We start from the raw sequence: 22,883 nt of genomic DNA, 5'->3' as shown, positions 1-22,883 counted from the left end.
AGCTTTACGCAACACTTCCTCTTTCATCTTGTAGCTTAAAAACTTGGCGACAATGGAGCTCATTTTGGCGTCAGGGCCTTTAGGCTAACGCTCTATGCGCCCTTTCAATTCCCAGTTCCACATCCTTCGGTAAATCAAGTTCAGCAGATTTTCAAGGAAGGTGACCATGCAGCGACCCTCCGATTCTTCAGGGATTCCGTAAATCCGAATGTTTTCTCTGTCCGATCTTCCTTTTTGTTAAAACCCTTGTTTCCACTTCTTCGATTCGTCCCTCTGCCTTATCCAGTCTCTTATTAACCTTGCTCAGCTCCTGTTTAATATCCGTAAGCTGCTCTTTATTGTCCCATCTGAAGTCTCTAAGTTCGTATAATATTTTCTGAAGACTGGCATATGCACCATCTTGTTCAGAGCTCGCGGAGCTGCTCTGACTGCAGTCCAAAGTTGCAGTTTCAACATTTTCCACAGTTGGTAGTTTTCTCTTGCTTCTCCTGACAGCCCCTTCAGCCATAGTTATTATTTTTTTCAAAGGTAATGTAGAAAAAAAAAACTTTTTCAGGGCTTTATTACAAAATTGTTGGGCGGTGAACCATATTATGCTGACTTCCGGTTAGGATGCGGACGGGAAAGGCAAAGGCAAAGACAAGACAAGGACAAGACAAATAGAAAACCACTTGAAAAATTAAACTGGGATAAGTACAGTATTTGAGTACCCAGTGGTTTACAGTTAGGTGTCCCAGATAAAACATTCCTTAATTTCTTGTATATATAAAACAACACATTCATTTCCTCAGATATTTATTTAAATGAGAAGTTAGGCTTCTCATGCCTACGTTGTTCTTTGTTTTTAATCCTCTTGATATATTCTAAATGTGAAATGTACATTGACAGCATTCAGTGTAAAGAATAATTAAGCACTACACTTCACAAGGAGTGGCACTTCCTTTGAAGTCTGATAGAGAATGCAGACTGAAGGCTGTAGTGAGACATAATTGTGCTGTCAGCAGATAACTATAGCTTTCTTATTCCCAGACATACAAAAGTTCTCTTTTTTGAGATACATATTCACTGCTTTATTGACAAAACATTTGTAACCTAAGATTTTCTGGCTAGAGTACTTGCATCGGTTGTAGTTAACAGCCTTTAAATACAAAAATTAAAAGAAAAGCAATTGTTTCAAAAAAATATTTTCTCTCAACCCAAACCGATGGAAAAGTGGGCCGACTATGGAGGTCATTGAGACCTACAGTATACAGTATGAGTGTTTATAAATCAACTTGCTAACACCAGCTCCACAGATCATCTTTGTCTCCGGAGGCTCTGGGCACTCAAGCAGCTGTCATTGTTTAATAAGCCTTCTCCTCCTCCATGAGGGGAGAGTGCTGTGAGTTACTAAAGATTCCCCATTAACATTTCACATTAAACAACTTCAGCTGCATTTTTTCCACTTCCAGAAGGAAAAGAACTGAAATGCAGCTGCTTTACTTCTGTTGCTTATTATTTTGCTTAGATCACATTCTTCTAGTTTTAAATTTAAATTGATATCTGCTATTAAAACCTATGCCATTAAAGTTTCAATAAGGCTCCTGAAAGTACAATGTGGAGAATGCAGTTGGGAAACCAAGAAAAATTCAAGCATGTATAAAACACCGTAAACCACTGCACTGCATATCTGTCTTGCATCTTGTACAGCAGGGCCAGTGTATCACCAATGTTCTTTACAATAATCCATTAGAAAATAGATAAACATGTTTCCAGCATGAAAAATTTCGAAGGATGATAAACCTGTAACTTAATTTGTAATCTACGTAGAGTAAGAGAATATCCCCAAACACATACACAGTCTAAAGTAAATATTAAACTATACTTCTCAACTACAAGCTACTGTTGACATCACACGCTAGTATTCTTGCCCTGGGATGATTCTATGGCCCTGTGATTTAAACAAACCATAATTTTTTTATATTTCTCATTTTCCAAAGCAAATTTACTCTACCTAATTCCAAGCATACTCTCCTTTTACTTGTGAGTGTTGGTTTGTAATGTACATATTTCAAGCCCTAGTAGAAAGCATAAAAGCCTGTTTTGATTGCGCTTTTCTGCCATAGTCCTAAGGCAGAGTTTCCTGAACCCAATGCAAACCTGTGACTCATCTACAGTGCCTTTAGTAAGTATTCACCCGCCCTAAAGAATTGCAAATGTTGTTGTATTATAAGCAGTATTTTTAAATGCACTGAAATGGATTTTTGCAGGAAATACACACAACAATTTAAAAAGGCAAAAATATTTTTATTGTGTGATTAAGAGCTATATGTTTGGGATTGTCGTCCTGTTCAAATGTGAATCTTAGCCCTAGACTAAAGTCTTTTGGTGACAGAAGTGGGTTCACCTCAAGGATTTCCTTGTATTTGGCTCTATTCATTGTTCCCTCTACCCTGACAAGTGTCCCAGTCACTGCCTCAGAAAAGCATTCCCATAAGATGATGCCACCACTATGCTTCATGGTAAGGATGGTGTTACACAGGTGATGAGCTGTGTTTGGTTTACAACCGGCATACAGTAGCATATTGCATTCAGAAGCAGTTGTTTTGCTTTATCAGACCAGAGAATCTTTTGCCACATGGTCTCAGAGTCTGCCACTTGCTTATACTGTATGTCTTTTTCTCAGGAAGTGGCTTTTGTATAGCAGCTCTCCCATAGAGGCTAAATTTGTACAGTGCTGCAGAGATTGTTGTCATTTAGAAAGGTTCTCCCATCTCAGCCATGAAGCTCTGTAGTCCAGTCGGGGTGGTCAATGGGTTCTTGTTCACTTCTCAGACCAAGGGCCGTCTCGCCCAGTTGCTCAGTTAGGGAGGGAGGATGGCCTGCTCTAGGAGGAGTCTAGGTTGGTCTGTATTCTTTCCATTCCTTAATGATACATCCTAACTGTGCTCCTGGGAGTTTTCAGCACACTAGAAATATTTTTACACCTACTGTAGGTATTCATTGTAGAGTTTGTGCTCTGAAATGCACTGTCAACTGAGAGGACATATAATGTACAGACAGGTGTACGTCAATGTCAAATGTCAACCAATTGAACTGACCACTGGTGGAAGTCATTTAGGATCGAACTCAAAAGGAAATTAGATGTACCTATGAGTATATGTATTGGGGTGTCATAGAAAAAATATTCCTTATATGAAAACATTTCAGTGTTTTTTCAAATTACATGTAAAAAAATTCCAGAACTTTCATTGCACTTTAATATTATAGAATATTTTTTGTAAATCACAAAAAATCTCATATTACTGTATTTCTATAAACGTTTTCAACATAATAAATTGTAAAAAAACTGAAAGTGATTAATATTTTCTGAAAGTATATCCACATCTAGTACCAGGTCAAGGTATAAAATTAAGCTTGTGACTCTCATTAAAAAAAAAAACACGAAATCAACAGTACAGTACCCAACACGTACCACACAATGTTGCTAGCCTGCTGTGCTAAATTTCAACATACCCAAATTAAGCATAGCCTAATTCCACAAAGCCTAGAATACCACAGTCTAGTCCTTCTGCTCCATTGATGTCAGAACCTGTCTTCGTTAGTGGTGCATTCAAACACACCCAGCTTTTTGTTGCCTCTATGTTTACTACACACCGAGGGGGAAAATGCATTACTAACTATTCAGTTTACAGAGGTATGAATGGATTTGCAAGAAAAATTGCATCTCCTGAGTAATATGCCAAGTTAAGAGCTTGTTTGTTGCTGTAGTTACTAGGGGGTGGGAATCTGCAAACTTGGGAATTATTTTTATGAGGCCAGTTTACTCTTGTTTGCTTACTTATCAAAAAGAGCCCGAATTGAATGTGAAATCAGAAAACTAGCTGTATTTGTTTGTTGATTTTCAGCCGGAGCATAACCAAAGAGCTCTTTGCATATTTACTTAATTGATTTATGCATTCCTTTAAATCTTTAAACGGGTCCTTTTTTCTGGCAGTTTATTTCCCTTTGAAGTTCGCATTTCAAAAGGAAAGCTGCACAGCAATATGCAAATGACCGTCTATGACTTTTATTTCAATCCCGAATGAAATCAATAACAACATAGGAGGAGTTGCACAGCTAGGGTTACATAAAATTGATTTCTCCACTTGCTTAAAATGTTCTGAAACTTAATGTAAATAAATGTTTTTTCCTCTTTTTCTCTCTCTTACAGTAGTGTAGAAATGTATTAGAACACCTAATTGCCTCTATAGTTTTGATTTGCTTATCTGGTAAAAACCTATCCTTACATTATTAAAAATGTAATCAAGGTTTTTACTAAAAACTTAAAAATATTCCACATGAAATTCATTCAAAAATACTTGTAGAAACGCATGTTCAAATCCATATCCAGCAATAACTACGTTTTTAGCTATTAACAGGTTTTGTGAAAGCTAACATTCAATTTATAAAATAGAATTAAGAATTTGGGATGTGTGTGAGACATGAATGATTCACTACTAAGCATTCTAATAAATCTGCACATCATATACAGAATATATAACTGAAAACCCTATATTATCATCATTGTAGAAACAAATATGAAAGCATTCAATTAATGAGATCTTATTATAATTATGGCAGTCATAACATTCTCAAGTTACTTCATTCACTACATTTGCATCTATGCTTGAATGCAGGTTTTGAAGTGCTAGACAGGAATAAAACACTGAGACAGGAATGTAACTACACTATGCAGTGCATACTGCATTAACTGCATTAGGTCTGAGTTATAATGTGGATAAAAATGGACAGACAGTTGACTGCACATATCCATAAGGCCCCATGAAATTCAGTGATAAATTGGAACCACATGCCCAGCTTGAATTTAAAACCAGCACAGTGAAACTAATCAAAGGAATGTTATGAAATCAACACATCAGTTGGCTGATGATTTATAAAATGCCCACTAAAACTGTAACGAGGGACAATGACAGCAATTTTGTAATTCATATGTCAACAAAGCTAGAGTACAATTCTCTGACACAATCTCTCAATAAAAAAAGTTATGTAGTCAATAAAATGTTATGTTTCTAGGCTAAAAAGAAATGTACATCAATGTACAACAGAAACCCGATCCAAAAACTGATTCGGTTTCTAGGCTCTACAACATGAGGAGAATGGGATAAGATGTTGATCCAGGTATACAAATTCCTAGAAGTTACAGATTGATTAAACCCAGAGAATCAGTGAAACAAGGACACAGGTTCAAAACTGGAAACTTATATTTCCCTTGTGTTTCACGAGGGCAATTAATTTAGGACAGAGAATAAGAGACACTTGTCTACTCCAAGAGTAATGGATAACTGAAAAACACTTCACATTCATAAACTACAAAATGAACAAAAAATGGCCCCTTTTTATTTGTAAACTGTTCTTATGTTTGTGTAGTGCAATAGAAACACACATGTTGCAAACTATTACCAACCTTATTAGTATCAGATAAAATAAGAAGGTATATGTACAGCACTCATTTTAGTACCACATTAAATGAGATGACAAAATGAAGATGCTGATCATATATAAATAATGGTTTATTTAAACTTGTGGTTTGAATTTTCATATGAATTAGTTTTAAATTAGTGTAAATGAGTGTGTCAGTGTCATACTGTATTTCAATTTAACTTGAGCTTGTTAAAAAATTCTGGGTGTGTGCACTTATATTCTTCTTCCCAGAATTTAGATCTGAGCAAATCTGTTGCACTCTATGTTATCAATGGCAAACAAGAGATGTACTGACTAAATAAAGATTACATGTGCATCAGTTCAGCTCTCTCTGTATATTTCCAGCTTCATGTGTGATCTTCATTCATACAAGCATTATTTTTCAAAACTCAATTCTTCCCTAAGTGCTGCAACCAAACTGAGAGAAGATACAATTTAAAGCCACTGCATGATACGGAAAACAGATACTTACACATTAACGTGTGATAGTCATGGATTTGTGACTCGGACAATGCTTAACTTGTATTGTTAGCACTGGATGATAGTTATATAGGTTCTGCTATACTAGTGTGAGCCTATTGGTCAGTTCAGTATACTAAATTATAACTTGTTCTTACTATAATAACATAAGTGTTGCAAAGGAGGCCATTGGGCTGATCTAGCTTATTTGGTAGTTAGTATAACTAATGAGCTTTATAAAAAAACTGGCCAACTTAATATAATTTTAAAAAGCCATAATATAATGCACTTTAAAAGTACTGTACACCTGAACATTTTTATTTACCTGTTCAACCCTTGCTGCTTAACAGCAAGATGCAAGAATAAAACACAGTGAAACTGAAAGTACTGTGTTTCAAATCCCAATTTCTAATACTAAAGCAAATTTCTAAACATTGTTTTAAATTAGTCTTACAAGTACATGCCAATAGTGAAAAATAAAACAATTTCTGAGCTTGAATGTCTCCTTAAATATTGTCTCCAGGAATTAAAATAAACCCAGTGCAAACATGACTAATTTTCCAATTAAGTTCAACTCAAACCCTGCTCACTGGGGGGAAATGCTGAGGGGAATGTCCACAAACTGTTAACTCCATGCACACTGTGAGAAATTCCCATGACCTTGTCCTGTTCCATCACTAAAAATGTATCCCCTGGGCTGTTCAGCATATTCTGTCAATAACCTATTATCACATTGTGACAGGATGGCTGTGCCATGAAGTTCAATTAACAAATAAGGTTGCAGATAAAGGATCAACACAGTGGACTGAATGAACTGGCTGACTTACTTCTCTTTTCGATTTGTTTTTTCGTGTATCTTCCACTTTACCGATACACTAAATGGGCAGCATACTTCCTAACTATGAAGTAAATAAGTACAAGAGATGACAAATAAGAAAAAGAATTGATGCTTCTGAACTAAAATGTGATTGCATTAACAAAAAGTAATGACTGGAGTTCTGTTTACAGTAAGTCAGCAGTTGTTTATGATGAACAGAAATCACCTTTTTGAGCTCATCCACCGCTGAAAATAAGAAAAACAGCTTCACATGATCAAAATAACTAAACACAGAGAGCAATATCCAGCTACATCAGAAACAGACACACATTCTCAGATCATAAGTCAAACATTTTTTTATTTCTGAGAGGGATTCCTGTATTGTAAATGTTGCTTGAAACTAGCTGTACAGTAAATTAATGCAGTTCTTAATCAGGAAAAACCATTTGTCCTGTAAACCCATTCTTTCTATTGCAGTGCATCATCCACCGCTGCACCTGCTCTCATAGTCTTCTTACTGCCAACAGAATTGTCATGCAGTCTGTCTACCTTCAGAAGAAATACATCTACAGACAGACTAACTGACAGATGGTCAGGATTATAAACATACATCATACACAAACACACACTCACATCAGGGCCAATTTTCCCAGAAACCAGTTAACCTTCCAATACATCTTTATACTGTACTTTGGGAGAAAACCCACCTGAGCACAGGAAGAACATACAAATTGAACCCAGGGCCTCAGATCCATGAGGCAACTCTACCACCCTGATTAGTGATTTGTAATGCAAAATATAATTTATTATAAATACTAATATGAAGAGTCTAACATGGAAAGAATCACATAATTCCAGTTGTACATACTTATAGAGTATGTTCAGCGTGCTCACACTGTCAAATTGACCTAATCCTTGTCCCTAACATATCCTTCTTCATTCCTTATTTGTGCTTTGTCATCTGTAATTAGAGTATGACAGATGCTCAAAATAAAATATTTGCACTGTCATCAGATTTTTCACAATAGGGAAAACTGAATCAAAGAAGATTTACTGAAACTTCAGTTACCAATTTTTAGCATCCATTGTGGTATTTCTGTCTGGGCCGTGACAGAGATGAATAATAAAGCAACCTAAAATAAAGCTGCCTGGTTGTTTCATGCGCTCAAAGGGGACTCTAAAAAATTGCAACATTAAAGGTGTCTAATGTTTTCTTCTCTAAAAGGAAACATTTTTATTCATCCACATGTGTAAAAAATGAAAATCAACAGCAAAAAACAGCATGAAGTTTTAGCACGAGAAACTAAAACTGGCCCTCGTCAGTACTGGTGTAGAAGACTTTTAGGGAAAATTGGAATGCTGCTCTAAATATTGTTGGTAAATCATTGAGGTGTTGCTCTTGCCTTAGGAGAGGAATTTTAAAACCAGGCTCCAGTATACAGTGGCACAATGGTTACCATTGCTGCCTCACAGCACTGGGCCCTGGCTTCAATTCCTAGGGTACTGTCGTTGTGGAGCTTGAATGTTTTCCCAGTGCTCACAGGGGTTTCCTGTGGGGGGACTGCAGTTTTTTTTTAGTTTTTGCCAGCAATTATTGTAATCTTAGAAGTCATCAACTCAATGCATTCAGGTTTTGCAAAGAATATCAAGTTTAAGAAAGTGTATGCTACATTTTGTAGTTTAAAAAGATAGGACTCTATAAGAAGGGTCTGAATACCTATACTGTACAAGGTACTGTAACTAACATTTTTCAGTTTATATAATTATACTGTATATAACTAAAGTTGGCGGGCCTTCTGGTTGCACACGGTCCCACATTTTGGAAGGATAAGGTCTAAACAAACTTTATGTTACAAAACCCTTAAATGAACTGTACTTGTTTCATCTTACACTTTTGTGGTTTTTTACTTTTCTCCCCTTTTCCAACTCTTGGGATAAAGAAACAAGTTAAAATATAATATTTTATATAGGGATATATAATACACCACAATCTTACATCTTAATAACAAGGCGAAAGAACATTAGTAAGCATACAGGATTCCTTATATAGCACTTTTCCTTTCAAAGGATCCCAAAATGTAGCACCAGCTGGGTGACGTGGGAGTCATTATGTTCCAGCAGCTGCACTACACAACAGATCAGGTGGAAGAGTGAGAAATGACTTTACTGGTTGAACTGAGGGACAATTTTAAGGAAACAAGGCTGTAAAAGACCAAAGTGGAATTAAATCAAGATGGGTTATAACCTTTATATTAACTTTATTGACAGTGCTGTAGTAACCCTGTCAACATACGGAACATTGGTTTGGAAATTGTGATTCAGAAGGAATAGTGCCACATAGTGGTCCATCAACTGGTCCTTCAGTTACAGCAGTAATCTTATGTTCTTTGGTGGTTTCCTATTCTAGGATTGAGTATGCCCAGCCATGCTTAATTTGTGAGAGATCACGATGTAAAGCATGCCCTGTTATTGGTATAGAAAGCAATGTCCAACTTTAGCTGTGCAAAGATGGTATGTGGAAAGATTGTAATTGTACATAGGAAACATAAACTGCTCAAATCACAAACAAAACATGTTTTATTTGTTGTTGTTTTTTAATATAAAAATTTCTAAAATATTTCCTGTGAAGCTTGTACATGTCAGGGCATCTTAATGCAAATATGTTTTATCCCTAACCAGAACATTTTTACAGCTGTACTCTTCCTTATGTAAAAATAAAGATATTTCCTGTTGGTTTTCAGAATTCCAGTGAGGCTTAATTTAATTAAACAGTTGAAAGAGGGTGTATGAAAACTATTTATTACAGTGTAATAGATTAGTACAGTGCGCAGTCCACAATCAGTGTTTACAACCAGCTGAAATAACCATAGCAAGCTATGGAAAAAACATGCCCTTCAGTGTCATGTATGCATGGCATTTAAATAGTTCTGCAAATAAATTAAAGGTCTCAGTACTGTATGTATGAGCAATTTGATAATTAAATTGTATCTGATATTTGAAAATAGTCACTCACACTGTAACATTGAGAGTAATCCTCTGCCATGCAGTCATTAATGTACAGTGGCATACACCCTCACATGCAAAGAAAGAGACCATTTTCTATAGCAAGTTAAAAAACAATGGTTATTTCATTGTGTCCACCAAAGCAAACAGATGTCTTCTACTGAAAAATAAAGGAACTTTATCGAGCATTTTAAAACATCTACAGGAATCAAAAATCTATTATATTTTGCACACCTTTGTTTAAGGTCCTGCAAAAAAGTTAAACAGTTAAACACCTCTAGCAGATTTGCTTGGATATGTATGCCCTAATTCTAGAGCTTGTGTTTTAAGAGTTTCAGAAAGAGTCATAAATCAAAGACTACATAGAAAAAGAGTGAAAAAATCTTCAACGCAGTGCACACCGATGGATCTGCCTTATCAAAAGTTTTTTTTTTATCTGAATGGAAAAAGTAAACATTACTCTTCAAAAAACTCAAAAAGAACATGCTTGCCAGCCGAGACAATGGTTTCAAGATAATTATCTCCCTGAAGACCATTAGTTTGACTCCCACTCTCAGAATTTTTTAAAAAGGCACTTTTTTTCTCCCACATTTCAACAAAATAACAGGCAAGGGCAAAGTGGGCCATGGTTCTTTTTTTTTTTAATTAGCTTTAATTAAAGTTTAAGAACTAACATCAGGCAGACTCTTCGAATGGTGGCAGTCTACCTGCTGCACGCCAGCTTGTCACTAGTAAAGGCTATGCCTTGGGCAGAAGAAGTTCACAAACACTATGAAGATTAGGAGTGAAGGACTACAAAGCTTTATAATTTAATATTTTAGAAGAAATACCTCTCCTGAGACATATCTATCTTGAGCATTATTAAGCCTTTCCCCTAAAGTAAACACAAGTATGTATTCTATTAGAACCCATCTCAGATCAAATAGTAGTTCCTCACAGTATCTTAAAGGCATTAGATAACAGCTTCCTAGTGGCATAACATTACTATTGTAAGAACAGGTTACAGTCAAATACCAGAGTAATTGTTACATTAATATAATATTAATGTATTATCAGAATAATTATCAGAATAATTTTAATTTGTTATTTTGTAAAATGTCAAAAATATGTACCATGCACAACAAAGTAATTAAAGTTGGTATTGTTGGAATTTGGAATGGATTAAATGAATCTGTTAATTTTGTATTTATTATGAGTGAAATGTTTGTGCAGTTTTTTTATTAAGTATTGGAAATGAACTTAGAAGCCATGGTGGGATTGGGCTACTACAGTACTGCTCATTTCCAGAAAATTAATAAATCTAATTTTATGTAGTCTGTAAAAGCAATAATCTCAAACAGGGCATTAAAAGCACCTTACACAAAATATAAATAAAGAAAATTTACTGTCAAGAAAACAAAGCAGATGCAGAAGTTAAAAGTGTTCCTGAAAAAGTAAGTTTTAGATATAAAAGTACCCTGTGATGCGTGGAAGTGTTTGTAAGTAGAAATAATTAAATATACTACTTCAGTAGTATTTTTTTCCAGGATGCATACATTTATTTTCCATATTTACTGGTGTAAACCACCAATATACAGTACTCCTCTTGGAAATGTCCTCTAAAACTTCTCTCTGTGTCTCTAACACCGAATGTCAAAGTTCTCCACAGCAATGTGTGCACTGAAGGTTTATAGCATGTTTTTCTGTTTAACAGCAGCTTCAAAGTAAACGATCACACACAAGTGCCAGCCAATTCAAGTGTGGTTCGTCATTCCTCTCATCTCCTAGTGTTTAAATTAGTGTATTACAGTACACCTCTTAAAAGGACCAGAAAAACTAATTGAGCTGACAAAAATTCAGGTTTGCTTGAGGATTCTGGTGTTTGTCCTACCGACACATTAACATAAATTATTGCTAGAACAGCTCCTAATAAAATTCACCTGATTATTTTGCTCATTCTTTCCTCCAATACATGAGAGTTCTAAGGACTCAAGTTTGTAAGCTTTCTATGTAAATGAGTTATATCAGTAACAAGACAACACACCTTGAGGGTTTGTAAAGAATGATGTGGCTGACTGTTCAGCAGGCCAATAAGGATTCCCTAAAAGGCCAGATATCCCATATATTCCATCCAGATATCCCATATATTACATCCTTGCCAAGAAGAATTTCAGTTATCCTACAATAATTTCTTTTAACATCAATAAAATGCTTGAACCACTTAATGAGTCTGCTTACTATTGTCTCTCTCTGAGGAGTGTGTTATTCTGAGCAGTGTAACAGATTCATGCAATTTTGTTCACAACAGCATTTAAAATATTATGTATTAGCTGCTGACCTCACATTCTGTATTCATGTCAATAATACCCCCTCCTGCTTTCATGTGTCTGAGATTCTGTGTTTTTACCATTGTGGATGCAACTTATGTGTCAGAATTGGTAGCTAAGATGATATTATTTGTGATCAAGTCTTGCACCCGTTCTCAAGTCTACTATCCTCATCACTTTAATATTGATATAACATGTGTTTACCGATAAGACTTAAAGCTTGCTGCTATCACACCTGTGTTAAAAATGGCCTGGACCCTGAAGTGCTTAATAACTACTTCCCATTTCCACTTTTCCCTTTCTTGCACAAAGTGTAGAGTGAGTGTTTGCAGTTGAATTGCAAATTTGTCTTGCATTTGATGAGCTGGTTGAACTTTTCCAGTTGGGGTTTAGACAAAGACGAAGTTACTTTGTTGACTTGCTGATAATCTTTCTCTGTGGGTCATTAATATTATTCTCCTTCTGGATGTAAGTGCTAATTTTGACTGACATGGCACTCAGATATACTTATATACAGATATACTATGTAAAACTAAATAAGATAATACTGCTGTATTTTGGTGCTTTACATATTTCTGTGTGACATAAAGACATCAATGCAACAGAAATTTAATCTGAACTATAACGATATTGTTACACATATTGGCCCCCTGTAAAAACTATGCAAAGGATTTTACTGTCACTGTAGCTGAATTAGAAAACGAAGCCCTTAAACAAAACTGAAAAAAATGGATGTCATAAAACTCACATTACAAACATCACAAAGGTATCTTTTTTCCATTTGAACAACACTTCACAGTATATCTGTTGTTGAAAAGTAGATACAGTACACACCTTTACTTTTACAAAGACTATTATAAAACCTTGCTTAGTGTCATATCTACTCAGATACTAAATAGACTTCAATATGTGAAGGTGTCTGCTACTAAAGGGCTAGGACTTACTGCTCTGCCTCACAATATATTTCCTCTACTGTGCTAATTCCATTTTGTCCCTTCGAAGTTTAGTGTGAATTTTATTTTTTTTCCGCTTACATATAAGACAATGAATAGCTTAGTTCCAGTCTGCTTTAAGGATGTACTGTATTGCATGTCTAGCACAATTGGGGATTTGCTGATGCAGCTCTGTTCACATTTTACCTAAGACTGTGATAGAGATTTCAATTTAATTCTTTAGAAACTCAACAATCCTTCTTTTTAATTCTTTTAAAGTACACTGAGCATCCAAAAAAGTTAGGACGCTTCATACATGAATCTTTTAGGAAAATAAAATATAAGGATTTTGGATACTGATTAAATTGTTTAGTAACATTTTGTAACACTTAAATATCTTTCACTGTTGCATCAGCAATAAATCTCCTCATGAATGAGAAACGTGATTGAATACAGTTGATGAAGTGATTTAACCTTCAAGCTTGTCAAGCTTAAGTTAGAAAGAAAAATACAGAAAAGATATGCCTCATATTTCAAAAGAAAAATGCCTTCTTGCTACTGGCATGTTAGAGGCTCAGCTAACCGCACTGTCAATTAACATCTAGGGTGTTCATAGATAGCAATACATAACCTGACATGAAATTACAACTAATAACAATTCATCAAAGTTAGGCCACAGTCTAGGAGACCACGAGTCACCACGAGTTTTGTGACTTCCAATTGTGATGGTCTGAGCATGTCTAGCCTGTTGTACTGATTGATAACAACGAGACTGAAAGTCGCTACTTTGATAAAGTCCTACTTAAAATACTTGTATCCCTTCCTGCACGCCCATCTGGATGTGATGTACAACAACAACAATAATAATAAAAACATCTGTTAAGAGATTGTCCTCGTTCACATTTTAACAATTTGAACAATGACAGATTGATGTTCACTGCTAAAATCCCTAAAAGACTAAGGTCCCCATTACACAGTATGGTGTTTGAAATATTAAGTAAGAAATATTAAGCATTTTAAGTAACCCTCTGTCATCGAATTTTGAAGGAGGACCACTAAAGTGACTTCCATAGAAGAAAAAATATGACCATTGTCTTCCTGCATAGAGTTTCTAAAAACAGATGGCAGAAAAGGGCATGGGATATAATACAATTCCTAAGCATTACGTTTCTATAATTTTCCTTCACCATTTATTTGGCCTTGTTGGAACACAAGAGTATTGTTCCACATAAAATGTATGAAACCCAAGATTTAATATGTAAATTATCTTTCTTATTACCATTAACAAGTATGGTTTGTTTTGCTTAACATTTTTGATGACCAATGCGACATTATATAACCAAGACTCCTAATTTTTAAATATTTATTAATTAATCCCATTCCTACACAGATCGGCAATAAGGGCGGAATTAGGTAAGGTTGTCATCTTGGTGCAATTAAACACAGAATGCTTTAATGAGCTTGATGCTTGAGGGGATTTTTTCCTTTACAGAAGTATAGCAAACAAATCACTGCGGGCTTGTCAGTTGCATTTACTTGAGACAGATCTGACAGCCAGCACATGCACAGCCACAGACGTTGCTTACAGCAAACTCACATTCTATGTAGCTAATGAACAGCTCGGCGAGAGTCTCTTATATTACAATACAGAATAAATGTTAACATCTGTTCATAGCCAGGCCGGTGCTATGGAGACGCCAAGGAAATGGATTGCATTGATAAACTGTACTTATTAAGAAGTAATAGAGTAAACCATAGAGCTCCAAAAGATGAGGTAGAGTGTGTTGTGAATATTATACTGTACTACTTTAAACATTAATTCAGAATGATTTGAGTGCTTTTATGATGCATCAAAGTATCAAGGAATCAACATGCCACCAACACTCATTTGTAACAATACATAAAGGGAAACTGATTTTGCTCATAATAGGTAATTGTCTAAGCCATGATCTACCCCATACAAAGTTGGCCTTTGCACTGTAATAGCGTGTGATACTACTTCAAGATTATCAGGGGTGTATTGATGTGATTGCAGCTTTTAGGCTTTCTTAGCATTGTTCTGAATTTCACAGTCGATTTGAGTTCTAAAGTTCTACTAAGAAAAACATTAAGATACTGCAGTCTAAGGATCAAGGGCACGATCTCAAAATAGCTAGACCTATATTGTACTCTGCCCATTATAATAAAATAGGTTATGGTATTCAAGACTAATGAAAAATACAAGTTTGACATCAGAATAAGTATTATTTTTATTATTTACTATTCTAAAGTTAAAAAAACTATACAGAAACTTCACAATATTTCCCTGAAACGAATACTACTTATCATTGTTATGAGGATAATAAATCAATCACTATGTTAACAATGCAGGAGATCCTTTAAAAAAGTAAACTCCCAGAAACAGATTAGGTAGCTGCTATGGAACCCAGTGTATTTCATGATCGACATTAACATGTGAATTGTTAAGTGTGCCAGGCGTTAAAGTATATACTGTAGCATTGATGAGGCTGTGCGTTTGTGTAAAATGAAAAGCAACCATAAACATGGGCAATTAATAAAACTATCTTCCGTTAATAAAAGAAAGCATCCTCCTTTCGGTACCAGACATATTTTGCTGTGATTTTTTGTGAACCTCAACAAAACATTAATATTATAAAACAATTCGTAAAATTAGAGTTAAGACGTCTGACACGATTCTGTCTTGCCACCGATGACACCTCTCAAAATGCGCTCCAGCCACCTAATTCAGAAGCTTGTCATTATTTTTTCTTCAGATCTGACAGATTATATAACCATCATTTTCTTCCTCTACATTTTCTTTTTCATGCACAAAATGTCAGTAAATTCACATCATACGAGCAGAGCACAACACGATTTGTAACTCAAGTGGCCACCTGTCCTAAGCTGTCCTAGTTATGACACTACATATTTGAACAAAGGTAGCTAGATACGTGGGGGTTAAATGTGGGTTTCAAATAATCTGCTGGATCAAGAGAAAATTCGCATTGTACAACAGAATATTCCAATTAAGACTATTTTTAAATTCAATATGTGAACACATATTGAAGACAACACTAATTTAAAGCTGTTTAACAGAATCACCATTCGTTTTATCCTTAAATTGCGGATTACATCTGGCACATTCAGAATAGTTTTACCAGTGACAATTGTCTCGGTGTTCCAAGGACAACGTTGTATTCTGATAATAAACAGGATATGAAATAATCAGTTTTAAAAGGGAAGACTTTCTCATTATGTCTTATCCTACATCATTCTGCAAATACAGCGTTTCTTAACCGTGGTAAGTAAAAAAGAAAGTTTTCCTTACCTTCCACGTTCTGTATTTTTATAATAACGTCCGCTGCGCTCTTCAGTTTTTGGGCTAAATAAAGCCTGCCAGAGTCTCTTTCAATCTGTACTGGGGAATCGGCCTCAGAAATTACCTCGAACCACTTCTTTTCAAACTTTAGGTCAGGAACGCTGAAAATCATGTCCCCAACTTTTACATCTTCGGAAACGCTTACAGTATAGAACATTTCTTCAGAAAATGCCCTTGGCTTCCTAACTTCGCAGGAATTTCCCTCTACATCAGGTCTTCTAACCTTAAATTGAAATGTAACCGGTTCGCTTTGCAATGCAATGTTTCCATTATCTTTAGAAAAAGCACAGAGGGTAATAGTTTTTCTGCCTATTAGAGATTTAACAAGAATTACCCTTCCATTTTTTGGAACAACGAATAAAAGTTCATTTGGGGGGAATGCATAGTACGCGATTCTACCGTTTTCTCCACTGTCACGATCCAAAGCGGACAACTGCATTAATTCTGCACCTATCGGTGTAAGTTCGTCAATTTCAAGGATTTGACTTTTTTTAATGAATCGAGGTCTATTATCGTTTAGATCAAGCACTTTGATTTCTATCCTCACAGTGGTATTAGAACAGACACTGACTGGTGGAGTTGCGGTCAAATCATAAACCGCCTTCAGTTCTCGATCTAAAGTTTTTGTGGTTTTCAAAAGTAGGCGTCCTTCTCCGTGGTAATCAGGATGAAAGTCTGACGCATTTTCCCCCTCTAAAGTAAAGTCCAGTACGGATTCCCAAATTAAACCTGGGCATTTTTTCCACACAGGTATTAATAACCCCTCTACTTGGGTCCCAGCCGGTGCGTTTTCCTCAACTTGTCCATAATACACGGTAAGTGCTGCATTCGACAGTTCGACAGAAAGAATAATGAAAATCATCAATGTGGTAAGATTTTCTGATAAGTCCACAGTTTTCCTACGCACCATCATATTGTCAGAAAATCAAATAACTGTTTTAAGAAATGTTAATGTTTTGCAAGTTAAAAAATCCAAACCTAAACTTACAAGTGAGTTTTGAAGAAATGTTTTCTTTCAGAAAATATGTACGATTCCAATTATGAAATTGAAATGCAGGCTGAATCGAGTAGAATGCAACATGCCTGGCAAGCTGTCAGCTGTTACCACAGAATCACCAATGTCCGGCAAAGCTTGATTAGTGTCACACGAGCGCTGGAGTGCAGTCTCCATGAGCTATTTTGATCTCCGCCCATAAAATCTAAACCAATCCCAAAAACAGTTGGGACGTACAGATTTTATATGCCCGCCCTCCACACGTTTAAGCTCTTTGTGCTGTTACATCAGATTGGAATATCATATCTGCTCAGAGTTTAAAGTGAATAAGCAGGCTGTGTTCGTGCTTGCTACCGAGACAGTAGACACGGTCAAAAAACGCATCGCAAACACCAAGTCCTATTTTGGATCTTCAATTTTTATTTTAAGTAAAGAATAATCATACTAATGTCAGGTACTTCACAGTGGTAACAACTTAAACACAAGATGCAATCCTTACAAACGTGCTTCTTCGATGTATTCATTAAAAGTGTTAGCAACAAAGCGTGTTTTGTTTCCTAGTTACATAAATCTATGTATACAATCTTCCATACCAGGTTTGAGCAGCTATTAACATGGAAATACATTCTGACCATAAACCATTTATTGAAAAAAACAAAAGCACATAGACTTTTTAAAACTAAATAGTTCTAGCACACAGCCAATAAAAGCTTATCTGTATCTGTAGCTGACATCTAGCGGTTTTTTTAATTAGAATAATTGACAACTACAATAAGCTATTGTTTAATCAATTTATTTTGCAGGAAAAAAACAAACTGCTATAAACAAAACTCTTTAAAAGAAGGTTGGAATAGTCAACATTCATTTGGAATCCTCTATATGGTGAGACAGTTTTACTTTAAAAAGCACAGGGGCACTGTACAGAGTATAACATTGACAGGTAATGCTGAAAATAATTAATATTGACATTTTCAATTTAAAAGTACAATCCCTAAAACAACAGTTTCAACAGTATGCAAATAGATTTCTGACAAAGCAGAGAAAACGATAAACACCCTAACACTAAAAATCTTAAAGAATTAAGACAATGTAGTTTTTCTCTTAATTAAAACTGGAGAATTGGGAGATTTGTGAATGGAACAAATTGGATAACACTAAATAAGTCTTACTGCCTGGTTAGGTTTTCTTACCTCTAAATTATCTGTACACAGCAGCTAGTTATTATCCTCCATTCTACTCAGGCTAAGCCTTGTCTTTGATAACTAAGCTGGGAAATTAAAACAATGGAAAATAAGTCTAAATAAATATCAGAACAATGCTTTTTTGGTATCTAATGTTTTCAGCCAATTCTGAATGGATATATACAGTAAAACCTAAGCAATGTACACAACAGACCAGACAAAGTAACTTGTAAAGTATGTGATCTGTTTGAAAGCAACATGGACCAATAAAAGTATTCAGATTTTTTAGTGTAAACTGCACAGGCAACAGAGATGATAGTATACAGCAAGCCTGTGTCAGTGAGTGTACAGTATAGCCACGAGGCTCTCACTATTCCAATTTCTATTCCAATCTCTCGCTTTAGTGGACGGATCTTTCAGTATACTAGGTACTGAAACTTGTTTGGGGGCTGTGTGGCTCAGGTTCTCAGAGATACTGTATACCCAAGATGGCAGGTCAAATCCTCAGTCTCACCTCATCTAGCATGTGTGGCAGGCCATTGAATTTGTTTTAACATCTTTCAGAATTTTCCTGGCACCTGAGCCATACAGCTCATGTGAGCAGCAAAATCAAGTACTGTAAGCTGAAACTTTCCAGTTCCTTGCTTCACGGGCTTGGAAGCCAATGTGAGTCCTGGGGAATGATGTCACCATAACAATTTCATCTTGCTATGAGATATAAAGGCATCTTCTAGCAGTTTTATCCAACACAAAATCACAAGAGAGCCAGAATCGATCCTAGCAATCAACAGGCACAAGTCTGGATAAAACATGGGTAGGCCAGGGTGCACACATTCACACCAGGGCCAATTTTTCCATAACCCAATTAATGTACCAGTATGGCTTTGGACTGGGAGAAAACCAAAGCACCCAGAGGAAACTCACACAAACATGGGGAGAACATACAAACTCCACACAGAGCACCCCAGGATTTGAGCCCAGAGCTCCCGCACTGCAAAGCACAATGCTAACTACTGCTCCACAATTTTACCCCACTAAGTGCACCATATAACGGAAAAGATATAACAATAAAATCAATCTTGTAATTTGTTCAATCAATAGGTGTGCCCTGTGGAATATTTAAAACATCCATTTCCCATCCACAAATAATGTAGAATATTTTGATTGTTTAGATGAAACAATAAACATTGCACTTGTAGCATCATTTGTAAGGCCATCTACCCAAAGCGAACCTCCCCACTGTTGGTTTGAAAAGCAGGATGCAAATTAAGCCAATATACTGTAAGACGGTTTGTATCTGTGACAAGGGATGGATTTGAAGTTGAGGGTGTCGAATGTCATGTCACAGACACTCATGCCACTCTTTCATCATAATTTGGCATGCCTCTCTGTGAAAAAAATGTTAGGAATGGTAAAGGGGAAAAAGGCAATCTTGCGAACCTTGATTAGTTTCTCCTTGTAAGGTCAATGGGAGAAGTTGCTTTTTAGCAACTCATGTTTAGCCCCCCCATCAGGACTTTAAACAGTGTAGAACAATCACAAGTTTTAATGACCATCAACAGACAAGTGGATTTCCATACCTCTGTAACATGCAGTTGTGGGCACCAGTTGCAAAAGTTATAGTAAAGAATGAAAATACCATTCTAATGACCACTGATTCTTAACTATTTGTTAAAGGGACAAATTTGCTTATTTCCTTCATGAGTATAGGCAAAGGTAATTCTGGGTCTCCAGCTATGTAAGCAAGTGTTTTATCACATAAGATCAGAACTCCTTGTGATGTCATAGTATTACCAGGTAGATTTTGAAGTGACAAGTTACTGCTACTAGAATCAGCATAGTGAAATTCACTTGCATCAATGCTGTGTTTGTACACTCCCCCAGCATTTTCATTGTGCATGTCTTACGTTTCTAAATTAACACTTTTTAAATTGAGGGTTTTTAAATTATTTTAACTATACTTACACTTTCTTGTGATGCAAAACATGGAATCATAATGATGATATGCTAAAGAATGTCCAAAACACAATCAAAAGAGATCTTTAAATCAGAAAATAAAGCACAGGCCTCCAGCAGCCCACAAGCCATTTCTTGATGACCCAGAGTCACTGAAATAATGTGTACTTGTTGAAGGTCTTTGGTCTTTCTAATCTACTTTTATCTATACCTCAAAAAGTTATGAGGAGTGGAAAATTACTTGCCATTCTGTACTTGGTTTCCGCATTAGAAACTCTTCCCCAACCTTAAAAAAAATCAGTTTTTGCATTATCTGTTTAACACATTGTGAAGAATACTGCTGGACTATGTTGCATTTTGCTTTTGCACAACTGATATCATAATGTATTATTCTATCACTTATTGCCATCTAAAAAAACTGATTTGCTTTATAATGTTCGGGCAAGCAACCTGATATAACAGCACACGGTTGCCTACTTGAAATGTGAGCCGACTTCCCAAAAGAAGTAAATGCGTGATACGTTTGACCAAATAAACACTTTCGGATCAGTAAAAAGATCAACCCTCCTCCCCATTTAAGATCAAATTGACAGGTCTTAAAAAATGAGGACAGGGTAACGGGTGAAAACTTTTCCCCTGCACAACCAACGGGCCTTAAAAAAAACATTTTGTTAATAAATCCAAAAGCTATCAATTAATGCTGGCCTCTCATTCTGCAAAAATGACCCCAATAAAGTCCACTGTTAGCAATCATTATGCTTAAAAAAAGGTGCTCAAGTAGGTGATATTCCCACGCTTTTGCAGGAAGTCCTTATAGAAAAGGTTACAAAAACACGCAAGTCCTTATACTCAGAAAACCGATGGGCAGGCGAAAGTAAAAAACCAGGCTGGGACAGTTCAATCGAGACGACCAATCCAAGTCGCAAAGGCAGAAACAAGCGAGAGAGAAAGCAACGATGAGTTCGAACCAAAAGAAGGGTGCGCGCACTAGGAAGCGCCAAAGATAGTACCCGCCAAAGAAAGATGCATCCATAGTACCAGGATGGAATAGTGCACGGTGTTTTTTTAAAGTTTTTATTTAAACACCAGAAATACAAAAACGGAGACAGAATATGAAGTAAGATACAGAAATAGACACTTCACATCCAGAGGAATTCACAATTATAAAAGCTGAAACTTGTACTTTTTACATATTTCCATTGTATGTCCTTTTTTACTTACAAAAGAAGGTCTTCTTTAGCTCAGCTGGCAAGACCTGGGTTTAGGCCAATACAGTGAGGCACGAACTAGGGTGGGAGCGGCAAGGGCACAAGCCCTAGAACCCGAATCCGTTACAATAACAAAATGAAATATGGGCTATTTCGAAGTCGCAAATGTGAGATATAAAGTCGCAATTACGAGATACCATAGCGCGTTTTTTTTACTCCCTGGCGGAAACGGGCTTCCATAGTTTAGACTTTATCATGGACCCTAAAGGTGATAAGAAAAGGAAGACTGTGCGCGTCATAGCACAAAAAGCAAATGAAGTGGTTGCTATACAGTGCTGATGTCTAACTAGTTAAGCAGTTTTTTAGTACTAAAAACACAAACCACAGTATGAATGTTAGTTATTATTGTTTTTGTCATGTTTTCGTGAACAAATTAAAAGTAGGGGTGAATATTTTGGGGGTTCGGGACGGATTGTATTTTTTCCCCATATGAAATAATGGAAATAGGTTTTTGTTTTAACGAATTGTCGCTATACGAAAGTGTTTCTGTGAACGAATTACGTTCGTAAAAAGAGATGCGGGTATATTGTCTAAAGACAATATATTTGTGATAATTTTTCCTAAACAAAATACAGCAGGAAAACAACATTTCCCCAACACCACATCTCATCATCTCCTCATCTCCTCAATGGTACACTGTCCCAGTGTTTCTAACAACACTTAAAATATAGTCAGACAGCTACAATGGACACCTGTGCTATGAGGCTTTGACTGCATCATCAGCAGAACTCCAATACTCTTGGACGATGCAGTTATCATTCAGTCATCTGATGCTGCTGCTGATGCCATCAAAACCTCACTGCATTAGTTTACAATAATCTACACATACCTGCAACAAAGGTGCAGTAAATAAATGAAAGATTGGTAAAGCCAGACCTCACACACAAATGTTACACTGTAGAGTGGAAAATTCAATATTCAGATGTTTCCCTTTCTACAAGAAATTCAAATTCTAGAATACAGGAAGAGGAATATTGCCAGTCCTTTATAATCAGTACCAGTCAGCCAGTAAAGTTCAACTTCTTGTTAGCTAAGAGCCAAAAATGCCCATTCACCTCTTCTGCAAATTTATCTTTAACTAGATTTAACCTACAGTATCCCAACCTCAAAACCCTGTCAATAGTG

General features: G+C 36.0%; 1 protein-coding gene across 4 annotated transcripts in view; it reads right to left on the bottom strand.

The window, feature by feature from the left end:
• The window catches only part of LOC102686834 (neural-cadherin), a 160,821-nt gene extending 143,336 nt beyond the window's left edge, over positions 1–17,485 (bottom strand). For 3 of the 4 annotated variants that reach the window (XM_006635802.3, XM_015357512.2, XM_015357511.2), the window contains exon 1: positions 16,309–17,485. In XM_006635802.3, the coding sequence (XP_006635865.2) occupies positions 16,309–17,272 (964 nt within the window). In that variant the 5' untranslated portion in view covers positions 17,273–17,485. The remainder of the gene's footprint in view (positions 1–16,308) is intronic. The other variant, XM_069195052.1, reaches the window with a different exon arrangement.
• Positions 17,486–22,883: the final 5,398 nt, after the last annotated feature.

The sequence above is a fragment of the Lepisosteus oculatus genome, chromosome 10, assembly GCF_040954835.1.
Source record: "Lepisosteus oculatus isolate fLepOcu1 chromosome 10, fLepOcu1.hap2, whole genome shotgun sequence".
Lineage (NCBI taxonomy): Eukaryota > Metazoa > Chordata > Actinopteri > Semionotiformes > Lepisosteidae > Lepisosteus > Lepisosteus oculatus.
This window is presented reverse-complemented; position numbering and strand designations above follow the sequence as displayed.